At 36.2% G+C, this 20,169-nt stretch overlaps 3 protein-coding genes across 4 annotated transcripts; 2 read left to right on the forward strand and 1 right to left on the reverse strand.

The window, feature by feature from the left end:
* Positions 1 to 1,655: 1,655 nt before the first annotated feature.
* Positions 1,656 to 3,117, forward strand: LOC129881654 (uncharacterized). Its single transcript, XM_055955782.1, has one exon. The coding sequence runs from the start codon at positions 1,845 to 1,847 to the stop codon at positions 2,946 to 2,948; it is 1,104 nt and encodes a 367-aa protein (XP_055811757.1). The 5' UTR covers positions 1,656 to 1,844; the 3' UTR covers positions 2,949 to 3,117.
* Positions 3,118 to 3,939: 822 nt separating this feature from the next.
* Positions 3,940 to 7,033, forward strand: LOC129882629 (uncharacterized). Its single transcript, XM_055957008.1, has 3 exons — positions 3,940 to 6,016; positions 6,134 to 6,284; positions 6,377 to 7,033. Exons 1-3 carry the CDS (start codon positions 5,839 to 5,841, stop codon positions 6,546 to 6,548), a joined length of 501 nt encoding a protein of 166 aa, XP_055812983.1. The 5' UTR covers positions 3,940 to 5,838; the 3' UTR covers positions 6,549 to 7,033.
* An 874-nt stretch (positions 7,034 to 7,907) lies between these two features.
* LOC129881656 (uncharacterized) lies at positions 7,908 to 9,724 on the reverse strand. 2 transcript variants are annotated; one of them, XM_055955783.1, is made up of 3 exons: positions 9,503 to 9,724; positions 9,045 to 9,416; positions 7,908 to 8,963 (listed from the first exon to the last, which is right to left on the reverse strand). In XM_055955783.1, exons 1-3 carry the CDS (start codon positions 9,712 to 9,714, stop codon positions 8,222 to 8,224), a joined length of 1,326 nt encoding a protein of 441 aa, XP_055811758.1. In that variant the 5' UTR covers positions 9,715 to 9,724; the 3' UTR covers positions 7,908 to 8,221. The 2 variants fall into 2 exon arrangements, with proteins under 2 accessions (XP_055811758.1, XP_055811759.1); XM_055955784.1 differs by having other exon boundaries at positions 9,507 to 9,705.
* Between the last annotated feature and the right edge of the window lie 10,445 nt (positions 9,725 to 20,169).

The following is a 20,169-nucleotide window of genomic DNA, read 5'->3' on the forward strand; positions in this document are numbered from 1 at the left end:
TATTATAACTGAATCAAAAAAATAAGGGATATCAGTTTATTTATCAAATACAACAAAAAGTTCAAAAATTTGTAGAAAATAAGTCATCTATTACAACATATGATCCATATGTTGCCATAGATGAACCTTATGTTTCAATAGATGATCCTACTATTGCAACATATGGGTCACCAGTTACACCATATGACCCATCTGTTGTTGCAACACATGAGTTACCTGTTGCAACATATGATCATTCTGTAGAAATTTCTACCAACATATGAGTCATCTATTATAACATATAACCTTTCTTTCAACAGATGAGTATATGTTAAAAATAAATCAATACAACCGAACTGACTATATTTCTACCAACATATAAGTCATAAGTTGCAACAGATGACATTATTATTTTCAACAAATATGTGTACCGTGAATTTCCAGAATTTTCAACAAAAAAATCAGTTTATTTTTCACACTACACTATTTGAACCAATAATGCTAACAAAAAGAAGAACAAAAACAACAAAAAAATGAGTTTTCACTAAACAACAACAACACATATTCACATATTCTTAAGATTTCTCAAAAATTAAGTTTTTTGGATTTTTTGATTTTCTTTTATAAACAAGAAAAAAACAAACTCATTAACCCCATTATTCATTTCTCTTAACTATAGAACGAGTTCTCGTTCATTAACCCAAAAAAAATTCAAAAGCCGATTATCAACAATGTTCTTATTCACAAATCTAAAAATTTTCCATAAAAAAAGGCTTACGGCCGGCGACAACATTGAGTGTTTGGATAGAGTGACAACTGACAACAACAAGGCGAATCTGTTGGTTGCAGAGGAGGCGCTGTTGGTGGTCTGTTTTTCAAGTTTGAATTTTTTTTATTTTAAATGGGTATGTTTTTATTAAATGGTTAGTTGAAGTGTGGGGTGTCATTGTATTTTAAAAAATTAAAAAGTTTTGAAAATATTAATTTGATCCTGAATTAATTTAATTAATTTTTTAAGTGACTTTGATCCTTTCTTTGGTCAAAGAGTAACCAAAAAAAACAAGACTTAAAAAATTGCATTGTGTTCAATCTTCTCTATTGACTTTACTCTATTTCTTGATTAAGTGTCTGTTTAACTTAGCTTATCTAAAATAGCTTATAAGTTGAAAATAACTTATAAGTCAAAAAAGGGAGACAATTTTAAATATATATAATAAACTAATTAGTTTATAACAAATATAGTCATATTAGTCATATTTTATTTATATAAAAAATAGTCAAAATCATAGAAAATATACCGTTGACTATACACTGACTATACAATATAGATTACTTATATATGAGCTATACAATGAATATATATATATATATTATAAAACACTCAAAAACAGAATATAGCTTGACTATACATAAAATATACACTGATTATACAAGCATATACATCGAATAACTATTCTTTTAGTAATTATTTTGGCTGAATAGGCACTAGGTGTATTTGCTCAAAAAAATCAAGGTGGGCTATCTCAACATATAGGTTGTTTTAAAAATGATAAATCAAATAAATCTAATTATATTTTAAAATTTATTTTGATTACAAAATAACTTTATAATGCCTGTCATGAAAAAACGTTGTTAGCAACTTGTAAGCTAATAAAAGGGTCGAGAACTCTCGCGGCCCCCACTACACGGCCAAAACTAAACAGATGTGATAAGAGAGTACATTCTATTCCTACATCAACGCCTCATTTACATTTTACAATCCATAATCAGACAAACTTTTTCTTTCCCTCTTTGCTTACAGAAAAATAGTCCGAGATTCTTCTATTCTTCCCTATTTCTTCCATATTTCACTTCTCCACTAATCTATGGAGAAGAAAATGGGTGATCATCTGTGCTTGTCAAACACTAGCCGTCTCCTGATTTCTGAGTTAACTCTTTTGTGTTACTTCATTCTTTCTCACCCTCTTTACTTGTCTTACTTTGTTTTCTTCTTTCCTTACCTGGTTAAAATCCTCTCATTTCTTTCCCCTCTCTTCATCACCACTTCCCTTTTGCTCTTCGCACTTGTCAACAACACCATCTCCCCTGCTTCGTTCATATCTTCCCCTCACTCAGACAATGTTAGTAGTATTCTGCTATCTTTCAAGAATGCTCTGCTGGAGGCTGATGGTAAAATTGATGAGTTGGATCGTTTTGAGGATTTTGAAGTTTACAAGATCGTGTTTCAAGAAAACCCAGTTGAACTCTTTGACTATACATCCCCTGAAGGAAGTGAAAAACAAGTTGTTGATTCTTCAGTTCAAGAAAAAGACACTGCCACTGCCACAGTTGATCTTGAAAATTCAGGGGTTGCAGTGGAAGAGTTGTTGAAAGAAGTGGATGAGTTTGAAAGCAAGACTTGGACTGATAATGTGGAAACGAAGAAAATTGAGGCATTGGGCACGAAGGTCGAGAAAGTTGTTGAAAAACAACAAGAAGAAGAAATGATAATGGGAAATGGATCCAAGGAGGCGGATAAAGTGAAAAAGGCACATTCTTGGAGTAATCTTGACCAGAATTTAGGGAGTTATGGATCTATGAGGAAAGAAAAAGAGTGGACAAGGACATTGGCATGTAAACTTTATGAAGAAAGGCACAATGCTAGTAGTGGTGAAGGAATGGATTTGTTGTGGGAAACTTATGAAATAGACTCAGGAAAGAGCAAAGTCAAAAGGGATAACACTACAAAGAAGAAGAAGAAAGGAGAATCCAAATCCAAAAGCTACAAAAAGGATGAAGAAGTTGAAGAGGAAGAAGAAGATATGAAGGAACAGTTATGTTGCTTACAGGCTCTTAAGTTCTCAGCTGGAAAGATTAATTTAGGAATGGGAAGGCCTAATCTTGTTAAGATTTCCAAAGCAATTAGAGGGTTTGGATGGTTACATCATGACACCAAGAAAAACAAGGTCCATTGTGGAGATAGATTTTAGTATGATTTTATATGGAGTAATTAAATGATAGTCATGTTTGGAGTAATATTACTAGATATATGTTGTCCAAGAAATTAGAGTACTTAACAAGTAAATATTTTTTGTTGTAGTTCTTTGCTTATGTAGCTATGGTACAATAATTAATCAAATCCTATCTCATTATCCATGATACTTTAATATTTTGTTGGGGAGAAGAGGTGAATGTTGATAAATCTTTTAATATTTCTTAATAAATTGTTGTGTTGAATGTCCTATAGGCATACTTGATGGATTGATATGTTCCCCCTTTGCCCTTACCTTTGGCTAAAATGAATGACACTGTTTTTGTGGTCATATCTGTCGGAAGGGAAAAGTTCAATCTTCTGCTGCTTGTACATTGCTTTTTCTTTCACACAGCATCAGTACTTTTCACTTTTGGGAGATTAGTAAAAATATATGGATTTGGGAGTAGATTCCACTTCTCTCTCAAAGTTGTATGCTTTGTTACAACAGTTAAAAGCAGGGGCAGTGGGTATTCCTCAGTACGAAGTAGGAAGTATTACGAGAAATAGTCCATGTATTAAGTATGGTATTATTTAGTTATCCTCAAATAATTCATGTGAAAAATAGCAAACATGACAATAAAATTGTTTTCCTCCTAGCTAGTTAGAAGACCACAAAAAAATAATCTAATCCGACATTTATTTATATTGACTCAATTACATAAAATAGAAAATCTCATAATAATTTAAGGGTATAATCGGAAAGAAGCTTTTTGTAGAATTTTAATCCAAACACAAGATTAGATGGAAAGCAATGAACCAAACATTTAATAAAAAAATAATTTCTTCATTACTAATCTTTGCATTACTAATTCATGCATCACTAATTCTTGCATTACTAATTTCTACATTATTAATCTTTCTATCAAACGACCCCTTATGGTTTAACCAATTAACAAGATTGTCGCAAATTTGCAATGAATATTTGGCAATTAGGAGATTAAACTTTGTATTGGGTGAAAATAACTTGGGCACATGGCAGCCGGAATAGAGGTCACGTGGCGAAAAGGATATTTGGCTAGATGGCCTGAGAGAGGCAAGGCACTAGCGAGATCAGTTTTCGAGAGAGCATCCCAAAGGAAGAGAAAACAATCTTAACCAGGAACTGGCAAAGGATGCATGACCGGAAGAGGGGGACCCGTGTCCCAGTGACGTGAACAAAGAGACACAAAGGACAGATATGTCAGGCTGTCCTATAGACTCACCTGAGCACATCAGTAATATTGACTGGCACCGGCTTGCCATACAGCGCGCTCCTATTTGTTTTAGTGCTTTTTATAGGCTCAAGTGGAGCTTTCTGGCGGAAACCCTGCACCCTTGTAACCTGAGTTTACTTCGTCCATTTGTAAAGGGACTCTGAATTTTAGCAATACAACATTCTCATTTTGAGCTCCAAGTTTACTTTACTCAGTCTATCCTCCTTTAAGCATATTCATTCGCTCACAAACGTCACCGGAGCTACGGCTTATATCTCCGGATCCGTAACATACAACGACAGTGAAGCTTGAAGCTTCATTCGCTTTACTTTCTTGCTTGTTTCATTTTCTTTCTATAACTAATCTTACAATATTCATCAGTTAGTTACCGGATCTGAAGTGTTAAACTAGGACACATGTCCTTGACCTCAAACTGTATCATTTTACCGGTAAATAGGTTGGTGTCCACCGTGGGACCAGGACAACTGTGTGCTGGTTTAACTCACTGAACCCTATTTTCTCTCAAGTTTGAATATTGTTGTTTTGCAGGAATTACCAATGGCGATAAAAAGCCTACATGATTTCGAATATACGCTGCGCGTCCTGGCAGACTAATTAAGATAGGTCCTTGTTGGACCGCATTGCGGCCCAATAGGAAAGGTTTGAAGGTCTGCGAAGGACCATAATCAGAATATTCTCTAGGAGAGCTGGAGTGATAACATCAGGAGCCAACATGGAGATGGCCAACTTGATGATGGAGTTGCCCAGCAATGAACTTAGGGTAGGATTGCATAAATACAAGCTCGGTTAAACCAAAGTCTGGGAACGCTCCCAGATCATTCTGCTGAAATGAGTGCCGAAGATGGAAAGACGCGATCGAGACAAAGGGGTATCTTCGGAATCAAGCAAGGCTTCCACAAAGCGATTGAATCCTAGGAGCTCGTTCGTTTATTCACGGTTAAAAGAAAGCTTGATGAACGTCGAGGTCAAAACTTGGGATGAAGTGTGTCAGCAATACGAATTCATAGCTGGGGCACAGGATGACTATTGCAGATTGCATAAGAGAATGATGAGTGTATGGGGAGCGGATTCTGCTCCACCAAGCCGATCCTCCAGGAAAGAGGTTAATATGATCATCGGAGCAGAGGAAGATCAATGGAAAAACAGTATCAACAACGAAGAAGGCCAAGGTGTCAGTTAGTTACGGGAAAAGACCGGGAGAGAGTCGTAATTCCAAGGTTGAGGCAATTATTTTTTATGAACAAGATCTGTACTACTCAGAACTCCCTCATAACAGTCCTCTGGTAATCTCTTTAAATACTGTGGACTTTAATGTTCAACCTATGTTGATTAATGCATGCAGCTCGACAAATATTATCCACAAGCGAGACATATGCTATAAATATCACATAAATCCTTTGAAGATTATTGGGAAACCTTGTTAAACAATTACCAACTCAAGAGATGATTATAAAATAGCCAAAACTATTAAAAGTTCAATAGCTAGTTGGCACTTGGAGACAATTCGGCTACTTATAAATAGTGGCCGGTGGTAAGTCGAATCTATGCACTCTCTCTCTCTCTCTCTGAATTTAGTGGAAACAAGAATATCTCTCTCTGAATTCAGTAGAAGCAGGAATCAAGAAGATCAAAATGTGTAATGAACATAGTAATAAAGAAGCTGGGAGAGAAGAATCTCCAAGGCAAGAAGTCCATAGAGAAAAGGATGCAATTTCGCCCAAAAAGCCAGTGGTAATTGAAGATCAAGAAGACAACAACACTACTGAGAAGTCAAGAACTGGTTCTCTTCACATCAATGACTGCAAGCTAAGTATGTCACTCCATTTCGATTATGTTAATTTTCCAATGATCAATTAAAGATCCAGTTACATTTTATAATGAACAAATATAATGGTGCCTGCTTTTTGGTACATTGTATTTTCCACAGATGGATCAATCAAGAATGTAAGTGAAATTAAAGAAGGTGATGCAGAAATCGATGGTATAGTACTGGACCCAGAGGATGGGAGTACAGATATACAAGAAACAATACTGAATGAAGTCAAGATTCAGGAAAATATCATCATCACCAATTCTGGGTATAAATATATGTTACTTAATAAAAATTTACTTCTTGTTTGACACCGGCGGTGGTTCTTGATAATGATTTGTTGTTCTGTTATTCACGCAGAGGAGAAACTGGCCGTGTTAGTACGTTGACAATTAGAGAAGCATTGATATACAAGAAACTAACAAAATCTGACCTTTTCAGTTCCAATGGATTACGGTTCCCGGGGAAAGAAGTCAGAGAGAAACTCCTTCCTCATATTTCTGCACCTGCTCTCCTCGAAAAAAATATCTAATTTTAGTTGATCATCAAGAACAAGAATGGGACATGTTACTTTTGCGTCAAAATGAACATCTCTACTTTCTTAAAGGACATTGGTATGACTATGCGGATGTATACAATTTGGCTGTTTCAGATACTGTCGTTATTGGGAGGATTATCAAGCAGCAAGTGAAAGAAGATGTGGATTTTTCTGCAGTGAGTAAGATTGGCGATCACGACTGGGACACCATCTTTCCTCCCAATTCAACATGGCAGATTGAACGAGTTAATAATATTAATGTAGAGGACGTCGGACAGCAAGATGAATTAGCAGAGCAAACTGAAATTAAAGATATTGGCAAAGTTGAACTAGTTGTAGTTATGTATGAAATCACAATCAAGAGAGGCCCTGAAAATACTATGTTATACTATAGTTAGTTTGAGTACCGTTGCATGAAAAATGTATAGAGAACACTCAAATGAAGTATTATAAGAGAAATACACGTAAATTTAGATTTTTGAATTTTACTTTGCTCCCTTGATTTACTCCGTTTGCCAAGTAACTTGATTGTCATTGGGTAAATGAATTGTTATGAGTTAGGTCTATGCAACGCTTATTTACAATAACATAATGTTATGCTAGCAGGAAAAATCAGTGTCAGGATCCCTATATCCAGATGAGGATTCACCCTTCTTCTTTACCAGCATAGGATAGGTAGGAGGAATTTGGTTCTCAACGGCATGCAGGGCTGAGCGGAATGAGAATAATAATCTGGAGAAGACATGATCGTAAGGATTCCCAGGCTAGATTATGTGGTGAGAAAAAGAGAGGGTGCTGGCTGAGGCAAACCAGCCTTAATTAAGTGACCTCCTGCAGATATAACGCCAACACCTAAGGCCATACTTGCAGCATATAATACACAGTAAATAAGTAATCACTTAACTTGTGTGTTCATCGTGTATAATGATCACACACAAAATAGAATCCATACTTATACACTACTATACTAGTGGGACAAGGCCAAGCACAAGCTTTCTTAGGCCAATCGTATTGTACCGCTTGATGTCGATTAGCTTGATCACTTAGATTTGGATCAAAATAATAAGAATATATGTCTTATAGTTAGTACGAACTGTTTTACTCTCTAATCAACCCAAGAACCCTATATATCTATATGCATTTCCATGTGGGACGAAAATTAAAAAATCTTCTCACAAGCCTGTGTTTATGTCTCCGACCAGTTAAAATTAACTTCAAAGAAAGCATTAGCAATGAACATTTTAAGAAAGGATCGGAGGAGTTTCTCCCAAGTCAGTCACTGTTAATTAATATGCTATTGAAAGAATATAGAAACTAGCGGACATTATTATGCAGAAAATATTTGGAGGGTAGTAGAACAGGACAAATTATTCACATTGCTATAGAATATACTAACATGTAAACGATCTGAGCATGAACATCTACAGATTACAATTGTGGGTTTTGAGTATGAAACTGTTAAGGCACTAAACAAAATGCATGAAGCTAGTTAGTTTGATGGTTAATCTCAATGGATGAAAGAATTACAATGATCAGGTCCGTCCAATCCCGTGTAAGCGACAGACTAGTATTAATCAATCGATCCATCAGAGCCAACAGGCATCATCACTATCATATCTGGTTCATCACAATGAAGTTCAATTCTAAGTAAGCCATTAGTACCCTTGCTAACTGTTATTATAGTCAGTAGTAGAAGCAGGTGCTGAACTATTATCGACAGCAGTAATAATTGCTGTAGACGCAGGTGCTGAACTACTATCGACAGCAGTAGTTGTTCCAGTTGAAGCGGGTGCTGAACTATTATTGACAGCAGTGGTAGTTGCAGTCGTAGGAGATGCTGAACTATTATCGACAGCAGCAGTAGTAGTTGCAGTAGAAAGAGTTGCTGAACTATTATCGACAGCAGTAGTAGTTGCAGTAGTAGTAGAAGCAGGTGCTGAACTATTATCGACAGCAGTAGTAGTTCCAGTAGAAGCTGGTGCTGAACTATTCTCCGTGGTTATGCCTAATGGTTTCAGTTTCTGTGGGGGTTGATTAGTGCCTGTAGTCTGATAAGTGATCTCATAGTGATAGGAGATGTTGACAAGATGAACCTCTGCAGTTGGATCAAGAACTACCTTGTTAACAAAGATAGTAGTGTCGTCGAAAATTAACAAGTTGTGTTGAGCTACATATTCTTCCCATCCTCTTCCTGTAATATAGTATTCCTCTTGATCAGCATGGACCAGTTGCACTGTGAAAGACTTTTTCCCGATTGGATCATGTAGAGGCAGAATTATTTCTTGTCCTACTTGAGGAAAAGGATGTTCAACGAGATTCCCTTCCACTTGGTTCTTTGACAACCGTAAGCCTTTAGGATCTTTAGCACATAAATTCTTGACAAGCACTGGTACTCTCTCTATTGATTCACTGCAAATTAAACGAAGAAAAATATGAGGCGCTAGCTTAGGTATGACTAAACTGGGAATTGAATTGAATTGAAAAACATACCTGGGAACTAGCAGATGAGTATCATCCAATTCCTCTGCCGTAGGCAGTTTCCAAGTGTAGATTACATAGTAATCATTTTTCTTATAAGAAGATATGAAATCCCCAGATTCCAACTTGTGTTGAGCTACATATTCCTCCCATCCTCTTCCTGTAATATAGTACTCCTCTTGATCAGCATGCACCAGTTGCACTGTAAATGACTTTTTGTCAATTGGATCATGAAAAGTTAGAATTATTTCTTCTCCTAATTGAGGAAAAGGAAGCTGAAGGAGATTCTCTTCCACTTGTTTCTTTGGTAACCATAAGCATTTGGGATTTCCATTAAGATCTTTAGCACATAAATTCTTAACTAGCAATCTCTCTATTGATTCACTGCAAATTAAAACGAAGAAAAATGTGAGGAGCTAGCTTAGTTATGACTAAAACTGGGAATTGAATTGAAAAACATAATTGGGGACTTGCAGATCCAATTCCTCTGAACCATTTTCATCAACTTCTTGAGCTGGATTCTGTATTCTTGAACCATTTTCATCAACTTCTTGTTCCTCCATTTCTGCAGAGTTCGATCGCTCGCCTTCGTTTTTCCCTCACATATATATGGAGTGGAGTTCACTAGTAGTTTACACAAATCGGTTGCAACCGTTTTTTTCTTTCTTCCCATTATTTTCATCCATTCTTCAATATTATTTGCAAAAATATATATATTGACTTTTAGGTACTTGCAACAATTTTCATTTTCTGCTTTGGGTCCACTACTATGAAATTATAGCAATCATATTTTAATTTATGGAAAAGTTTTAAATGTATTCTTGAATAATATATCTTTCAATTTTGTAATTTAGAATTGGTCAACACTTTGTTATAAAAATGACTCATATATATCTCTATTGTTACACAACTAACTCACATATACCTTTTTTTTAACAATCAATTTTTAATTTATTTCTTAATTTTGTTAAAAAAAAATTCATGTATGCGTATATTTGATCATTCTCACATGGTTTTTTTTTGGCTTTTTTAATTGAACGACTAATCTGAATTTATTATTTTGATAGTCAAATTTAATTTCTTCACTAACTTTCTTATAAAAAATTTCATATATGCCCCAATTTTTTTTACATATACAAAAAATAAATTACAATATAATCAAAAAAAATTAGTTTTAATTTTTTTTTCTTTCCATTCCACTTCTTTTCTTTATTTCTCATTTTTTACAATAAAGAATGAAAGAAAATAAAATAAAAAACTCAAATAACGATAATCAAAGAAGTTAAAAAAGATATGATGTGAGAAAAAATATCATATATACCTCTATATGAATTTTTTAAAAATAAATAAATAAAATTATTTTTTTCACTTCTATTAGATAAAAGATATATGTGACCCACTTTTGTAATGTTAGGAGGTATATGTGAACCATTTTTATAATAGTAGGGGGCATATATACGACACTTTTGTAACGAAGGGTATATCAAGTCTAAAATCACAAAATTGAGGATATATCAGACCATTTTTCCAAAATATAACCCTTGTTATATTCTCGATTCAAATATATCCCTTTAATTATACTTAGATTGTTTATCTTATTTTTAACTGAATGACACATGACAAGCTTAGAAATAGATGACTCATCCTAATTCTAAATATCAGATTTACTTTGCAAACCCGCGCATATGATTAACCCATCCCCTTCCATGTAGGGGCGGAGCCACCTTAAGTTTAGGGGGTTCATTCGAACCCTCTTCGGCTGAAAATTATACTATTTGTATATGGTTAAAATAATTTTTTATGTATATATAGTAGATGTCGAACCCCCTTCGACTAGTTTGTGTGTCTACTCTTCAGATTTTGAACCCCCTTATTGAAAATCCTAGCTCCGTCATTGCTGATCCATGATAAAATCAATTAAGGTAATTAACTATAACTAAAATCAAATTGTTTATGTCAAACATATTTTGAAGAACGTTATTGTGAAGGTTCTATGTATTATATAATTTGACTCATATCTCGTATTTTTTCAACCGTCTTTAGAACAATAATAACAACGTACCCTATGTAATTTTTCATAAGTGGTATAGAGAGGATAGGGTACGCTGACTTTACTCCTACCCCTATGTAGGTAGAGATGACGTTTCCGAAAAACCTCGGCTCAAAATGTCTATGCAAGTTGTACAAAATAAAAGCACTCCGAAAATCTTGACAAAACAAAGAATTCTTCCACACCAGCCTCTATTTTCAAAACTCGCACTTCTTCTTTTTTACCTGCAAAAATCAGTCATGATTTCAACTTCCAGCGAGTACATTTTTGGACTCTCATCAGGAAATCTAAGAGAAAAATCCCAACAAATCATTTTCACCAACTACGACGCCAACTTTTTACATTGATGGTATCAGCTCCCACATTGTTCAGTACATCTTCCGGAGAGACTGTAATATACTCCCTCTGCTAGCTGGCTAGCCTTCTGAGGAATCGGTATCTCAGAATTGAAAATAACAAACAGATCAGTCACGATTTGCCAGTCCATTATCACAGAGCTTTTTGCATAGCAGGTATATGTTTTCCTCACAATGAAAGCTGGGAACTTGCAGAGGAGCTGTTGGTGAAGAGGTCACTTCCAAATTTGAAGTCGTCATTTTAATTTTCTGTATGTGTATTCTTCAACACTCAGGCAAAAATATAGAGTTATAGCATAAAATTTACCTGAATCCAATGTATCCAACACGGAACATAAATTTATGTGTAAAAATTCATTACTTAGAACCTTAAAGGTTGAATTCATTAAGTTTTAAATTTTGAATTCGCCTCATTAAACACTAGCAATAAACATTTCAAGAGAGCAAGAGTTTCATCTATAAATCAAACTTTCTGCCAAGTCAAACTCTTGCAATCAATCAAAAAGAATGGAGAAAATATAATACATGTTAATTGTGTATTCCCTGATAATGCAGAAACAATTTAGACGATAAGGTACAAGAACGTGACAAAAATGAGACTACAACTGATTAAAACATGTCAAAAATCTAAACTTGTGTGTGAAGCTGTTGCTTTGTTTGAATGGTGAGAACGTATTACATTAATCAATCGTCGTATGATAGCCAGTAGGCGTCATCACTATCATATTCTGGAACGGCTACACCTTTACCCTTGTTATTACTTTTGCCAGTAGTTGTAGAAGAATCGGGTGTTAAACCATTCTTCACAGTATCCTCCGGCCCTTGTATGATAGTGCTGGTCTCTTTTGGGGCTTAGTGGATCTTCTCTCATAAGTGATTTCATAGTAATAGGAGTGATTGACAAGCTGAACATCTAATTTGGCTTTTAGATCAGTCACTTTTTTCCAAATACCTTCGGCTAAGAAGCCCTTTTTCATCATTATTCAATCATTCTTTCATTTGATAAGACTCCCTTTAATCATAAACATTAGCTTTCATAAACATTCATTTTTGAGTCAAAGCTTTCATTTCAACTTCATTGAGAACACAGTAAAACTAGGTGGGTTCATTTCATTCAACTTTCAAATACATTTAAAACAATGCTAGCATGCATGAGGGTAATGTAAATGCATCAATTAAATCATCTTAAAAACAACACGTCAGTACACTTTAAAGCTACTTTCATGCCTTCAAATAAGGACCTTGATAAATCATCCATTTCATAAAATTGAGAGGCAATATATACCAATATAGGTAAATAAACTTCAAATAGACCACAATTTATGCATTTGGAATCATCAGATAAAAACCCATAAGATTTCATCATTTGAAATTGAGCTATTGATAACGCTCAACTATACCTCTCAAAAGAGATATAGGCAATCGTTTGTAGTATATTTTACCCAACAAAGAGTCGGGTTCTAACCCACAAGGAATAGGTTGATGCAAGTTCTATTAGCTATCACTATTCAATTGTAATTACTATTTCCCAAAAATAAAGATACATAAAGTAAAATGGGGGATTTTGTTGTTTAACTTAGTAATCACTTAATGGTGTTTTATCAAAGTAACTAACAATTACGTTGTGAACAATATGAAATTTTAGCTAGGATTGTGTTACCCATGACATGTAACTCAACAGACAATTTGTATTCATGATATCATTCAATGTATTGCATGTAAAATCTAGCGAGTTGTGTAATATCTAATTCACCTCCCGGTCCTTCTTAGACATATCTCATTCATATCCTCCCAGTCTCAAAATGTATGCTTTACTAAACCTCACTCTAGATCTCAAAGAACTATCTCTTTCCGGTCTCAAGTAACATAGATGAAGTTTATCCCTTCTTTCGAAGTCAGACTCTTTGAATTATTGTTGTGATATTCTTTTCTTAATCACTACCTCCCTCCCGGGTAAGAAATAAATATAGGCAAGTTCTTAATGAGTGCACTCACTAAGAAAGACTTTTAAATAAAGAAACCACAATACATGCAAAAATGTATCATGAATATCAATCCTACGTTTTTGCCTATTTAATTAAGTTGTCATGGTTCCCGCAACCCTAGTTATGTTCTTAGCTACTCATAATTATAAGTAAAAAAAAATTGTGTAGAGTTCATGAATTAATATCTACGCAGATGAAGAAGAAAACCTTGAATCAAACACATGTATGACAAATCAATAATGAAAACCAGAATGATATTTCAAGAATCAATCTCCAAAAGTAGTAAAGTGTAGCTTCGATATGTTCACAAAGTACTCAAAAACTATAATAAAACACAGAACCCTAAAAATAAAATAAATTTGGGTATTTATAGAAATACAAAATAACTAGAAAACATAAGTCGACACTTTTCATGCTGGGTTATTATGGACCGTACTGAGGTTCATGGTCCGTGGTCCTGCTTCCATGATATTTAACTTGGCCTCTTCGCCTGTGTAAATGTTGATCTTCTTCATTGGCTATCATCACACCCTGTGGTGCTGAATACGGTCTGTCCAGGAGTTCGTGGTGATAGCCTTCGCCAATTCTCCAACGTCTTCTCTTATCTTTTACGATCAAACACTATGATCCATAGTGGACTTTACGACTCGTGATGGGTTCCGTGAAGTTACACGTATCACAAAACGCAGTTCACTTTAGCTTTACCCAGTCAACACTATAATATCCACCATGGCCCATACAGGATACTACGATCTATGGTGGGTTCCGTGGAGATCTACTTCATCAAAAATTGAGCAGCAACTTTCTCTTCTCATCAGCACTACGCCAGCCACCATGGCTTGTGCAAGTCACTATGGTCCGTGGTGGGGCTCGTATTCCTCAATCCTCAGCCAAACTATACTCAGACCCACAGAATTATCAAAACTTATATGTGACTTAGCTTTCCTACAATATAAAAAAAATGCATATCATATCTACAAAAATATGCTTACAACAAACACTAATTCATTGTTTTGAGCGTTGAAAATGTCATAAATATACAGCACATCAATTATTAAGTTGAGAAAAATATTTGAGCTCCATGGGTGGAAGAACCAATGGATGAGACCCACATACCTTGGAGAACAAATCCCTAATGCAAGCTTGACAGAAATGGAGATTTGAAGAACCTTGAAAGGAACTTTAGATTTCTTGATGAAGAGGAAGACTTGAGAGAACTTGAGAGGTTATGGTTTGGGTCTTAGAACTTGAGTGAGAGTGAATGAGTGTAGAAAGGCTTAGGGTCTTTTAGATAGGTGAATTCTCCCCTAAAAACAACCTCACTTTGTGTTAAAACACACAAAAAGACAAAAATGCCCCTTTTAAAAATCTAGCCAGAATGGCTTCACAAAAACCCTTCACGGTCCGTGATGCTCACCACGGCCCGTGGTGGTGTCCCGTGATGATTGACTTGGGAAAATATTTTATGGAGTTTTAAGGGTTATTCTCAGAACTTTCTCCACGGAGACCTTCATGGTCTGTGGAGGGTATCACAACCTATAAAATGTGGCCGTGGTGCAGGTCCTGTAGGGGGCCTACAGAGTGACCTCCATGAAAACACACCACGATCATGAAGATATCCAAAGCCTGCAGTGGTCGTCTGTGGTCCTTACCATAGAGAGATTCACGATCTGTGGTGCTTACTACGGTCCGTTGTCCCTCATCGTGGTGCCTTCACTACAGGTTTGAGTCTCTAAATCACCACCACAGTGGCTCACCATGTGGTGTGTTGCATACTATGGCTTGTGATGGATTTCCATAGTCGATACCTATTGCTAGGTTTCTGTATTTCTCTGCACCTTCATTCTTTGTTCCTCGTTCTAGGACTTTCCTAATTTTGGGGGTTTTAGAATAGCTCCCATTTGGGAAGATTCATACTCGAATGAGAATTATTAGCATATAAAAGAACAAAACACAAGGACTAGCAGCCCAACTTGAATACAGTTGACACTTGTAGTGCATAAAATATGAGATCTTTAAACTTACTATAAACATGACCTTAAAATTTAACTTCATGAACATGCATGCATATGAAAACTTAGGAAATATGAAACATAGGAGTCATAAACATTTGAACATGAATAACTTAGTGCCTTAGGCTTGAGTGGAATGAAAAAGATGAGGGTAACATTTCATCATATCTGCTTTCGCTTCCCATGTTGCGCTTTCAACTTGTTTGTTCCTCCAAAGGACTTTAACAGATGCAACTTCTTTGTTCCTCAATCTCTTAACTTGTTAGTCCAAAATTTAGATCTGGACCTTTTCATAGGTCAAGTTTTCTTCGACATTCACTACCTCCAATGGAAAAATGGAACTAGAATCACCCACACATTTTCTCAGCATAGACACATGGAACACCAGATGAACCATGGCAATTTCCAATAGTAACTCCAACTCATAGGCAACCTTGCCAACACGTCTCAAGATTCTATAAAGCCCTACGTACCTAGGGCTCAATTTCCCTTTTTTACCAAGCTAAACTACACCCTTCATGGGCCAAACCTTCAAGTACACCCAATCATTTACATTAAATTCAAGATCCCTTCTCCTAGTATTGGAGTAGGGCTTTTGACAACTTTGAGGCGTATTAACCTTTCTCTAATGACTCTTACTTTCTCCAAAGCATAAATAACCAAATAGGGACCCAACAAGGTCATCTCACCTACTTCTAACCAACCAATCGGAGACCTACATCGTCTCCCATACAAAGCTTCAAACAGTACCATCTCAACACTTGAGTGGTAGCTATTATTATAGGCAAACTCAATGAGCGGTATATGATCATCCCAACTTCTTTTAAACTCCAACACACAAGCCTTTAATATATCCTCTAGTTTTTGAATTGTCCGTTCGGCTTGCCCATTGGTTTGAGGTTGAAATGCGGTACTTAGCTTTACTTTGGTACCAAGACCCTATTAAAACAATCTCTAAAAATGAGATGTGAATTGGGTACCACAATCTGAACTAATCGACAACAATACACAATGCAACCTCACCAACTCCTAAATATACAACTTAGCATAATCTATGACACTATAAGAAGTCTTGACTGGTAGAAAGTGAGCCGACTTAGTCATTCTATCAACAATCACCTAAATTGAGTCATGATTCTTCTGAGTACGAGGCAAACCCACTACAAAATCCATATTCACATCTTCCCACTTCCAAGTAGGGATTTTAATGTCTTGCGCTAGGCCACCCTGGATTTTGATATTCGTCCTTCACTTGTTGGTAATTTGTACATTTGTACACGAACTTGCTATGTCCCTTTTCATGCCACCCCATGAATAAAGATCTTTTAAGTCTTGGTACATTTTCGTCAAACTGGGATGAATAGATTATGAAGAATTATGAGCCTACTTCAAAATTAAATCCCTTAGGCCATCCACATCCGAAATGCATAACCGGACTTGGTAGTGTAATACCTCATCTCCCCCGTTTGAAAAAAACTTCTACTTTTTTTTCTTTCACAAACTTCTTTAACTCCACTAATGTCGGGTCAAGGTCTTATTTTGACTTAACATCCACCACCAAAGATGATTTGGATCCATTATGAATAACCATACATCCATAATCAGAACCACTCAACCTCACCCCTAATATAGCTAACATAACATCCTTCACCAATTCCTTCTCACCTTCATCAACATGAGCCATACTCCCCATAGATACTCTACTAAGTGTATCGGCAACAACATTGGCTTTACCTGGATGATAATTCACACTCATGTCATAGTCTTTGAGGAGTTTAAGCCATATCTTTTGCCTTGGATTGAGGTCTTTTTGGGTGAACACATATTTGAGACTCTTGTGGTCGGTGAACACATCCACATGTACCCCATAGAGATAATGCTACCAAATCTTTAAGGCAAACACAATAGCCACCAACTCAAGATCATGAGGAGGGTACTTACGTTTGTGCACCTTTAATTGCCTAGAAGCATAGGCTATAACCTTTCCATTTTGCATCAATACACAATCCAGACCAATCTTTGAAATATCACAATAAACCAAAAACCCTTCTAACTCTTCTGATAAAGTCAATATAGGAACAGAGATAAGTTGAACTTTCAAAGTTTGGAAACTCTTTTCACACTTATCTGTACATATGAATTTTGCCTTTTTTGGGTCAATTTCATCATAGGAGATGGGATGAAAGAGAACCCTTCAGCAAATCTTCTATAGTGCCTGGCTAGACCCAAAAAGCTTCTAATTTCCAAAGGAAACAATGGCCTAGGCCAATTTCTCACTGCCTCCATTTTCTTAGAATCAATCTTGATCCCATCACTGGACACTATGTGACCAAAAAATGCCACCTCTTTCAATAAAAATTCACACTTACTAAATTTGGCAAATAATTACCTTTGCCTCAAGGTTTGAAGTACAACCCTCAAGTGATTCTTTTGTTCTTCCTCACCCCGAGAGTATGTCAAGATATCGTCAATGAAGACTACTACAAAAGTGTCAAGTTAAGGTTTAAACACCATTCATTAGGTCTATAAACACCATGGGTGCATTCATCAACCCAAATGACTCACTCGAACTCAAAGTGACCATATCTCATTCAGAATGCTGTCTTGAGAATATCATACTCCCTCACCCTTAATTAGTGATAGCCGAACCAAAGATCGATCTTGGAGAAATGACTTGCCTCTTGTAGTTGATCAAACCAATCATCTATCCTAGGAATTGGGAACTTATTCTTAATAGTTACCTTGTTCAATTAACGGTAGTCTATGCATATTTGAACCGACCTATCCTTCTTTCTTATGAACAGCACGGGAGCACCCAAAGGTGAAATACTTGGCCTAATGCGTCCTTTCTCTAATAAGTCCTTTAATTATTTTTTCAACTCCTTTAATTCTGCCAGGGCCATTCGGTAAGGTGGAGTAGAGATAGTTTGGGTATCGAGGGGAAGATTAATACCAAAATCAACTTCCCTTTTGGGAGGGATACCGAAAGGTCATCGAGAAAGACATTGGAAAACTCATTAACTACGGTAACCAACCCAATGAAAGGACTTTCAGAGTCAACATCCCTAACCCTCACAATGTGGTAAATGCAATCTTTATCAATCAACTCTTAGGACTTAAGACAAGAAATGAACCTACCCTTCACTACCAAATTATGATCCTTCCATTAAAGAATAGACTCATTTGGGAATTGAAACCTAACTCTATGAGTTCTACAATCTGTAGAAGCATAAGATAGATGTAGCCAATCCATCCCAAGTATAACACCAAAAGCTAACATGTCAAGCTCTATGAGGTCACAAGGAACAACTTTATGCAAGATAGACACGGGACAACCCTTATAGATCTTTTTAGAAATAATTGACTCCCCAATGGGGGTAGACACCAAATAAGGCTTTACTAACATTTCAGGTAACACATCAAACCTATTGGGTAGGAATGGAGTAACAAACTACATTTTACACTCGGATCTAATAATGTATACACATGAAAATCAAAGACCTTTAACATACTGGTAATAATATTTGGTGTTTTCTCAACCTATTATCTCCCATGCAAAGCATAAAAGTGGTTGTTGTGTTGTCCACCTTCTTGAGCTTGTTGACCATGAGCAATTTGGTCTTGAGGCCTACTACCATCACCTCTATAATCTCTAGCATGGTGGACCAGCTTGCCATACTTAAAGCATACATTGGAGTCGGCTAAGCATTCCCCTTTCTAAGTTCTCCCACATATCTTGCAAGTGGGGAAGGCTTGAGCACCAACATTATCTCTTGGAGCCACCGGTTAGAACCATTTTCTTTATTGAACCTTGGAGGAGGAGTATTGGTAGAACCTTTCCCCATGAATCATTGCCCACCTTGGCCCTTTCCACTACCACTATAACCAGACCTTTGTGGAATGAACCCTCCACCATCAATTCTATCTTTCTTGAACCCTCTTGACCTTTTCCTCAACTTCTCTTCTATAATTTAGTCTATATATGTCATGAGTCAGGAGATGTCTATCTCCTTTAGCAATATGGCCATTTTGCACTCCTTGGATACCAAGCTAGAAATGATGGAGATAAACTTTCTCATCCTTGTCCTTGGGTCAGAGACCATAAAAGGAGCATACTTAGATATTTTGGTAAACTTGAGGGCATACTACCTCACACTCATGCTCTCTCTTGGAGAAGGTTAATGAACTCTTTGATCTTTGCCTTTCTTGGCTCCACAGGAAAGAAGATGTTTAGGAAAGCACCTTTAAATTCTTCCCATTCCATAGGTCCCATATATTTACCCCTCTCGACAATCCATTATTTGTACCATACCCTTACCATACCCTTGAGTTGATGGGATCATAATTTGGCCTTCTCATTCGGAGGCACACTCATGATAGCTACAATCTTGTAAACCTCATTAATAAACTCTATAGGGTCCTTATCCACTTTGGAACTATCAAACTCGGGCGGATTCATCCTTTTGAAATCCTAAATCCTAGAAGCCAAATTTGGCACTTGAGGAGGAGGAGCAACACCTTGATTTCCTTAGTTGGCTACGTCTTGAGCCAATAATGTGATGATGTTGTAATATTCTACATGTATCACTCCTTTCTCATGATGTGGAGCTTTGGGAACTAGAGGAGTTTGGTCCTTGTCATCAACCCTTGCTTTAAGTGGAGGTGCTCTTCCTCGAGGCATTATCTAAAGAACACAAAATGGTCCATTAGTTAGAGGAAGTCTTAGAACACTCT

Source organism: Solanum dulcamara, chromosome 3 (assembly GCF_947179165.1).
Source record: "Solanum dulcamara chromosome 3, daSolDulc1.2, whole genome shotgun sequence".
Classification (NCBI taxonomy): Eukaryota; Viridiplantae; Streptophyta; class Magnoliopsida; order Solanales; family Solanaceae; genus Solanum; species Solanum dulcamara.